Source organism: Peromyscus maniculatus, chromosome 15 (assembly GCF_049852395.1).
Source record: "Peromyscus maniculatus bairdii isolate BWxNUB_F1_BW_parent chromosome 15, HU_Pman_BW_mat_3.1, whole genome shotgun sequence".
Classification (NCBI taxonomy): Eukaryota; Metazoa; Chordata; class Mammalia; order Rodentia; family Cricetidae; genus Peromyscus; species Peromyscus maniculatus.
In genome coordinates, this window is record NC_134866.1 from 40,731,372 (window position 1) to 40,740,963 (window position 9,592).

At 39.6% G+C, this 9,592-nt stretch overlaps 1 protein-coding gene and 1 non-coding gene across 2 annotated transcripts in view; one reads left to right on the forward strand and one right to left on the reverse strand.

The window, feature by feature from the left end:
• The window catches only part of Itga1 (integrin subunit alpha 1), a 145,431-nt gene extending 142,363 nt beyond the window's left edge, over nucleotides 1-3,068 (forward strand). Inside the window, exon 29 of the mRNA XM_006979431.4 lies at nucleotides 1,501-3,068. Within this exon, the coding sequence (XP_006979493.1) occupies nucleotides 1,501-1,545 (45 nt within the window). The 3' untranslated portion in view covers nucleotides 1,546-3,068. The remainder of the gene's footprint in view (nucleotides 1-1,500) is intronic.
• Nucleotides 3,069-8,649: 5,581 nt separating this feature from the next.
• LOC121822992 (U2 spliceosomal RNA) lies at nucleotides 8,650-8,832 on the reverse strand. The gene has a single exon (XR_006064292.1). It is a non-coding gene; the product is annotated as a U2 spliceosomal RNA (small nuclear RNA).
• Nucleotides 8,833-9,592: the final 760 nt, after the last annotated feature.

Sequence of the window (9,592 nt, forward strand, 5' to 3'; positions counted from 1 at the left end):
AGGGCTCAACCATCATTTATGAAGTATGTCGTCCCAGGCTGGGGAGACAGTTTAGTTAGCAAAGTGCTTGTCTTCCAAGGATGAAGACCTGAGTTCCAGCCCAGAACACACATTAAGAAAAAAATCGCGATGGTTAAGCAGTAGTGGCTGGAGAGATGGCTTAGCAATTAAGGGCATGTACTGCTCCCACAGGAGACCAGAGTCCAGTTTCCAGTACCCACATCAAATGGCTCACATTTACCTGTAACTCCAGATCCAGGGGATCTGACGCTTCTGGCCTCTGAGGGCACCAGCTCTCACATGCACATTCCTACACATAGAGACACAGAATTACACATAGTAAAAATAAATCTTTTTTTTTTAAAGTTGTGCATGTTGGCATGCAGTTGTAATGTGATTATAATCCCAGCACTGGCAGTGGAAATAGGACACACACACCCCGGCGCGCGGGGGCTAGTATAATAGGCCAATGAAAGATGCTGTCTCCAAAAGAAAGTCCACAGCTCCTAAGGGACCATGCCCAAGTTGGTCTTCTAGCCTCTGCGTGCACATTGCACCACCACCATCCACACAGGTACCCCACAGCAACACGCACCTGTTATCCATAGCTAGCCATAGATTCACATGATATGGATATGATTGCATTTGCAAATAATTAACTCACTTAAATTTTTTAAAAAATTTAGACACACAAAGTTTAAGAGCTACTTGCCTAGTACCCTTAGGTATGTTTTTTTTTTAAAAGTTAAGTGTTAGGCTTAAGAAAGATTAAATTATTTAAATGAGATTTAATTTATTCAATACATTTTAAAATAAGGTTAGGTCACTTCCAAAGTTTCATTGTGTGTCAAATGCTTTTGCTTTCTGTATAATAGGAAGTAAAAATAAAGGCTGATAACTTTGCTAATGGTTCAATGACAAAGAGTGGTGTAATGTGACTTACATTAACCACTATGTGATTTTTTTTCTTACCATCAGTGACTCTGTTTTCATAGGTAAATGACATGGGGTCTTTCGAGAAACTTCTCTTGGAAAGCTTATGTGCAACATCCTGACCCACTTAGAGTCATCTAGATAGTTCTGACATTCCCCTGGCACCTTACCCATGGCCTTCCACCAAGCTCGCCAGGAACTCTAAGAATTTCAATGTGTGACCGTGGGTTACTTGAGGGAAATGTTTCTGCCACTTGAAAACAATGATGGTGACACAGGAGAAACTGTCGTTCACCTGCCTCACATTTCCCAGAATGCTGCTTGTTTCACACATGCATGATTTTTACTAGGCCTAACTATTGTGGTGTACTAGCCAAAGATAAAGCAGCAGTTTGACAGATGTTATCTAATTTACATTCAGTACTAACTGATCAGCTAAACTATGCATCAGGTATTGGAATAGTTGTATGCCCAGATTTTCTAATGCACGGTTAAATCTAAATAGATTGGCATCTATTACCTCAATTAAAATAATTAATGGTGTTATCTTTTGCATTTTCTCAACAGATTGGATTCTTCAAAAGGCCACTAAAGACGAAAATGGAGAAGTGAAATATTTCACAGGAGGAAAAAGAACTGTAACAGTTATTCAATGATCTATCCTCAGGTTTGCCTCAATCATGTGAGAAGAAATTCAGAAATATAACCAAAGACATGGTCACATAACTCTATGTAATCCATCATCCAGCTGGGATTACTCACTTGGAAAGTGACAGATCAAGTATGATCCAAAAAGGGTACCCAAAGATATGGTTTAGAAAGTGATGAGAAATACTTGTAATAATTACTCATTTTTGTTGAGTAAGTGAAATGACAAAATGTTTTATAGAAGAATCCCCAATATAAGTATGTTTGTGTGTTTAAATGCCATGCAGAATATTTAAGGGATGCACAAAAAGAGCTTTGTGTTCATTGAGACAGTTACTCTCAGCCCAATGTAAATTAAGCTTTTCCCCTTGATTATACCTTCAGAGTGACACTCAGCATCTGTAATTGCCAACAAAGGAATGGAGTGGAAAAGATCTCCTAATTCTGATGAGAAAAGCTTTGCCTAGCAGAGTCCATGTAAAATATAGACTGAAAATAGAGTTAAATCATAAAACGAACACTCATTGACTTCTTGGTTTCTGTAGTTGGAAAAAACAATGGTTTTTCCAATGTGAAAAAAAAACAGTGTTTTCCAATGTGATTGGAAAATAGTGCCATTGAGCTTAAATTCTATATAGAATAGACAGTCAAGATAGAGTTGTTATTTAAAAACAAGGCCACTGCATCTATTCATTTAAACTTCTACAGAAAGTAAAAGTGCTTAATTTATATTGAGCTCTAAAACACAAAACTCTTTTATAAAGGAAAAAACACTTAAAGCCATTTGTGTAGCATTCATGAAAAGTCACAATGTGTGTGTGTGTGACACCCAGAGGGTTTAATGAAGCATGAGAGCATAGATAGATAACCCAAAATAACTAAAATCATCCTTGCTGAGCAGTTGTTTAAAACTAGGGCTTCCAGATGTTACATTAAAGTAGGAGACTTCTCGACACTTTGGTATAGAGTTCAGTTAAAACCCCAAGATATGAAAGTTTATTTTCAAAATATTTAATTTTCTAAATACATTTTATGTTACTATTGAAAAAACAGTCTCCTGAAGTAGTTTTATATTTTACCAAGAATTCATTGCTTTTAAACATGGCATATCAGTATTTAAACAGAAACCAAGAAATGTAGTTTAAAGAATTTATAGCTTAAAAACTTAAACCAGCAGAAAGATACAACTCATTTGCATGTACTTCTGTGTTCCTGAAGTTCCTAGGGACCTTGGACTCCGCTGTAATGTAAGCTCCCAGATTGCTCCATTTCTAAGATAAATAACAATGAATGAATGTACAGTATCTTCATGTGTGAACTACTGCTGTAAAATTTGCTGATCCTCCTGCCCCAAAACCACTTCTCCGCCTGATGGACCACCGTCAAGAACGGAACCTGTCAATATCCCAAAAGAGCTGGACTCTGCTCTCCTCAAAACACAGCAAGCCAACAGAGAAATTAAGTGCTATGGGTTTGATTATTTAAAATGTATCTCTGAGGAATTATCTTAGGGCTCAGATTCAGCCTACCTCTTGGCTTTCCAGCCCTATGTGTAAGATCCTAAGGCCTACGGGATGGACATGAGGATGCCATAGTCATCCCTGGCTGGAAGAAAGGTAGACAGGCAACAAGAAGAAAGGTGTGTTCTCCACTCACTGTCTCTCACCGGCTTCGGAATCATGCCTTCCTCCTGTTCTTCTTTCCCCATCAGAACTCAGGTGTTTCTTGCTCAGTTACCATGGTGCCCAACTCCAGCACTCACACTCAGCAGCCCTACTTCTAACTCCAGGCCTTTGGGAATGAAATTCAACCCGTACATTTAGACTCATCTTCGACATCAGGGACTGCCAGGCGCTAGACTCTATACACTGAGCTACAAGTGTGCATCTTTAAACTGAAAATGTCTTTTAAATCAAAAGGGCTTGGCAGAAATAAGGACATTTTGAACTTTTAAAGAGAGGAAGAGCAGTTAGGCCAGATAAAAAGGTGCCAAAGCCACTTATCTACCAGTTTGTAACATATGTTATTCCTGGTTAGCAGTAAATATTCAAGGAATCAGACATCTCATTTCTCCACTATGATAACTGAATCTGTGTGTGTGTAATTGTTTGTACACACATACACATACCATTTTAACACAGAACAACTGTGCTTAATGACAGAGCTTACAATTAGGGCAAAAACTAAGCACACAAAAGCAGCAGCACCAGTGATGAGAGTCTGTTTCCTTTGCTTCTCAGACAGTATTCACTTCCATTAATATTTAAGTTTAGTCATTATTTTGTAAGCTAAAAAAATACAAATGCAGAGGCTTTGATTTAAAAAAATGATCACAGATGCCCAAAATTAGCTTTCTAGAAATATTCTAGAGCATATAAATAATTAAGAAATAACTAAGTTCTAAACATTATTTTAAAACAATAGGAAAAATCGGGTGATACTTAAGACTATTTATGAACTTACGAATTAAAATAAATCACCAAGTATCTTGTAGCTTTGATTTTTTTAAAGCACTATTTCTTCCATTTTCCACTGTGAACTGAACTATGTGTGCATTCTCTGTCCTGAGTTACACACACAATGGAACACGAATAAATTACTCAACATATTGTTCTTCAAGAGGAAAAAATACCCCAATATTTTGACTTTTGTGGCTTGATTGCTCTCTCCATAGCCACTTCCAGATACCTAACATAATCCTGTTCAGCTTGCAGAATTCCTACCAATGTGTGTCAGAGCTTACCAACTAGTACGAGATACTGCAGCATATCACTGAAATAAACTATGTAGTTTAATTCTACGTAGTAGAAAAACTGATGTATAGAGATGCAGATCAGTGTTCACAATCTACACACACACACCTAAGCACGCACTCTAATCAAGCTTCCAGTTATGCTGAAAATACTGGTAGTATCAATTCCAGAAGTTAGAATGCTACAGATCATTCATCCTTTAGTTTTGAATTTCTAAGACTAATCATTCTTTACTATGAATACGAACTTGCAAGGAGGAAGGACTTGAAAGGAAGAAAATACAAAACATGGCCTGCACTCCACTAAGAACCAGAGCCACTTGGGAGTCACAAAGAAACTGTTCTGCTTTCTCAAGAAGCTCACAGGCCTGAGGGGACATGAGGAAAGGTCTTCTCTGGCAAAAATTGGGATCTGATTTAAACATCAGTGGTGTGATTTGTTAAACTATTTTTCTGTGAGTACTAGGATCATTGGCGACTTTGACCCCAAATATTTTCTGTGTCATATGTATACTTGAATAAAAGCTTATTTTTATTATTTAAAATAAAAATAAACACACAAAGGAAGAGAGATTTGTATAAAATTTGATGCTTAGGCAGCCAGAATAATTTTTATCTATATAGATGTAGCTATAATGTGAATATATTTTTCATAGAAAATCATCTACTTTTCCTTTTATAAACCAAAATCTAAGCTCAATTGGAAAGCAGAAATATTTGTATAAGAAATTTGTGATAGAGTGGCACTGTATTACAGCAGTGGCTATGGAAAGCTCTGGTTTTACTCTTAGTAAAACCACAGCTAACACACTGAATGGCAGCCATTGGCTACCACAGAGTGTGCTTTCCGTAGCAACTTCTTCATTGAACATACCATCAATTTTTTTTATTAACTCCTATCCTGCTCTGCACGATGCTGAGCAAACTAGAGAAGACCCAGGTCCAGAATCTGCCTCATGTGCCAGGTGTACTTTATCATCCAAATAAAATGCTTTCTGGTGAATAAGTTGTTCAAAATCACATTTTATGCACTCTTCATTGGTTCTTAAAACCACCCAAGCATCCTTCTCCCCATCACTCTTCTCCTCAAATGTTTTTCAGAAAGACTGCCTTAGTAGCCTGTTAATAAGACGTGTACTCCTGTTACTGTGAATGCCAACTTCAGTGAACAGACCATTCAAGTTTTCCAACCTAGCTTTTTTAATGACACTCCAAAGGGTTGGCATGGCATCATACAGTATAATGTACTTCAGAGATGCAACATCCTTCCTTGAGAGGTGAACAACCTTATGGGCCACTGTTCTCCATGGCTCTATGGGGGAAAAAAGGGGAGGGATTTAAGCCTTCAGCAACTGTCCCTGCGTATTTTTACAATCCCCAGCCTCACCCAAGGGACAGTTCTAAAAAACTGAAAGAAGGGCTTTGTCCTCAGGCTGGTGCTGTTTCAAAATTACAATATGCAAATTAATTGCACCGAAGAGATGTTAAATGCAGCTACAACTTCAAAATGAATAGCCTGGGCTCTTGCTTCTAATTGGACAGTGGCCCCCAAGCTCTAGCTACCTAGAATCCAGAATCCCCCACTGCCCATTAAGTCTGTTTTGAAAGGTAAGCCAAAGCACATTGGAAAAGGCCACGTGCAAGGCTGGGTGCAGCCCAGTGGTGGAGTCCTTAGAGGGCTCATGCAAGGCCCTGGGTTTGAACTCTAGCACCACATAAGGGCAATGGGTACTATCATGCCGCCATTTCTCAAATGGAAGTACTGTTGTACACTACTAAAAAAAAAATACATAAAATATTTTAAAATAACTAAAAAAATGGCATTAAACTATGACATTGTGATCCTGTGAACTAATCAGTGCCTTCTATTAAAAGGTTACCTCAAATTCAGAAATTCAGAGTAAGAGTTTTAGCCATCAGCCATGAGGAGAAGACAGAGCAGCATGTGGAGGCAGCAAGTCCCAGCCCAAGGGTCCCTAAAACATCTGGCCCAGGGGGATGTACAGCTCTGACCTATGGAAATAAATAAATAAATGACAAAGGGCCTGAGCCCTCGCTGTTCCCACAGCCAAGGCTCTGCTCTCCATTTCAGAAACACTTCTTGGTGAACTGTTACTACACCGCAGATGCGCAAGGCTGAGTCTCACTTATCACTGTTGGTTCTGAGAGCAGCTCTTTGTTTACGTTGTTGACTGCATACTGCAAAACTTTCCTCTCGCATGTGATAAGTCGAAGATTTGCTCCAAGACTTCCGTGCTTTTCCTCCTGACACAGCCTGTAGGGTTGGTGATGCAGAAGATAGACATCAGGAGCTAGAGTCTGCTTGCAGCCCTCTTCAGCATGCCAATTAGGTTTCTCTTCCTCAGCCTGCATGTGCTTTTGGTGTGGGGCTTCCTCAGCAAGGTTGTCCCATGCCATATGCCCCTCGTGGGGACTAGGCTAGTGTCAAGTTATAGTTTATGAACAAAGACTCAGAGACCCCTTATTTATCACATCATGGGAATCATGGCTATAAAGCAGGGGCCAATGACATTGAGTGCTGTGGCGATGTTTGGCATTTGTGTGTTTCGAGGTACATACTTAGAGAAAGGAGTGTGGAGTTTAGAGGCTCTTATGCAAGAGTTTGAGGCTGAATATCTGATCTCTCATTCGTTGGATTTATGCTTATGAACTGAGAACAAAAATCTTAAAAGAAGTCTTCCAAATGCCATCAGAAATGGAAACCCACTCTGTTCATGATCAATCCCTATTAGTATTGTTTGTCCCCACACCTGTATTTTAGGAGCTGGAGAGAGATGGAGGGAGGAAAGGGAAGTGAATATTGTTTGTGTTTTCTTCCATAGAGTAGCCATAGTGAAGGAAGTCACCACATGTAGATCTGATGTGACGTGACAACTTACACTTTGATAAATACAAAAGAAATGTGGGCAGACAAGGCCATGAAACTACCTGTCTTTGATTTCTACCACCCAATCCATAAAAATGGCCAAAGTTTCCTAAGACTCCATGTGTCCCACCCCACAGCACAGCACTCACAAACATACTTGTCACTATAAGAGCGAAAGTATACTCTTACTTATAGATTAACCCCGGGCTAAGCTTCTGGGGTTAACACATCTCAGCGTCATGTGAAGACCATTGTCTGAAATGACAGTATGCAGGTTCTTCCTTCTGGAGTCATTCCACGCAGGTGATCCTAGTGGTTAGCATTTGGATCTGTGCTGCCTGCTGCCCTCACCTGGGGAAGCAGCAGGTCCCGGCTGCAGGATTAGGAAACACTGGCCTGTAGGGATGATACGCTGTGTGTTACTACTGTGAAGCTGTAAGATTGTTAATAGGCCATGTGCACTATGTATCTATCTTATAAAAAAGAAGAATATTGCATTTAATAACTACTGCCCTGGAGCATCCATCATACTCCCTGCACACATTTCTCCATTGCCTAGTTTAAAGCATTAGATTGCTCATTTTCCTAACTTACCTCAAACTGAACTCATCAAAGGGACAATTTAAAGTTATTTGCATAGAATTATTAAAAAATGATTAGGTGAAAACGCTTTGTTGACATTCAAGAACAAAGAACCTTTGCATAGAAATTTGTGGAATTTGCTGCGAGGTGACAGTCATTGGCGAGGTATAATTAGAATTAGCTGAGTGTGTGAAGGAGCGTTTTGAATGCTCTGTGTATGGCGTATCCTGTACACTGTTCTGAGGTCAAAGGTTTGATATTTTTGTATAATTCTATCTTATCTTGCACATCAGCTGTGTAATTTACGTCAAGGTAAATGAGCATCCTGTTTTATGTCTTAAATAAAAAATGACTCAAGGAAGAATGTGATTACTGTGATTTTTCAATATGTATTTTCTCCAAAATGAATGGGATTCCTTCCAAAGTATCAACTATTTTTTAAGCTCCATTGCAGCCTTTACTTTGGTACTCTACAAGGAAGGAAGAAAAAGCAAATTAAGTATGTCTGTGGTGTTTCCTGTACAAGATGCAATGTGATTGTCTTGCAAACTTGAGGCAAAAACCACAGAATCTATACAACTGCCTACCTTCTCCTAATGAGATGATCTAATAATAAATCTTTTGTTGTATAATAGGTTAGGCCAACTGAGGAAGTAAAATGAATCTCAACTTTTCCCACACAATCTAAACACAGATCATTTTCATGACCTTGAAAAGTGGGGATTTGTCTCATCAGCAAAGCAAGCAGTTCTGGAGTGGAAACCAACCAGTTGGGCATCTTGTAATTCAATCCAGGACGTTCATGATCTACCCTGAGGGAATACCAGGGATTACCAACAAGCTGGGCATCTTCTAATTTAATCCAGGATGACAATGTTCTACCTGGAGGAAATATCAGGAATTACCAACCAGTTGAACATCTTCTAATTCAATCCAGGGTGTTAATGATCTACCTGGAGGAAATACCAGGGATTACCAACAAGCTGGGCGTCTTCTACACTTGATCTTAGCCAAAAGGCTGAGAAGCGATAAGCTGGGCATCTTCTAATTTAATCCAGGATAGCCATGTTCTACCTGGAGGGAATATCAGGAATTACCAACAAGTTGAACATCTTCTAATTCAATCCAGGATGTTCATGATCTACCTGGAGGGAATGTCATGGATTACCAGCCAGCTGAGCATCTTCTAATTTGATGCAGGACCTCCATGATCTACCAGGAGGGATGTCAAGTCAATTCCCCAAGACAGTCCCTGCATTAGATGCTAGTCACTACCCCAGAGTTTGTAGCCTGAGGTTCCAACCAGCCAGCTTTAAGTCAGGATTCCCACAGTCCCCTCCCTGAATTCAAGATGTTCACATAACATGGAGAAGCGTTTAGATTTGCTGGCTTGTTGTAAATTGAATTAGAAAAGACATAGATGAAGAAATGCACAGGGCACGGTATGGGAGGAGATATACACTACTTCCAAGCCTCTCTGGGTGCCATACCCTCCAGGATCCTCCATTTGTCCGGCTGTTTGGAAGCTCTCTGGTTTCCCTTTGGGAAATTACAGAGACTTCTCCGAGGAGTATGATTTCTAAAAGGGTAGATTGGGAAAGTTACAAGGCCTGTCCAAATTTTTTTCAGCTTTTTTTTTTTATCTTCATTATGAAGCATGCACTCTCTCTCTCTCTCTCTCTCTCTCTCTCTCTCTCTCTCTCTCTCTCTCTCTCTCTCTCTCTCCCTCTCTCTCTCTCTCTCTCTCTCTCTCTCTCTCTCTCGGAAGCACGGAAATGATTCTTACAGAT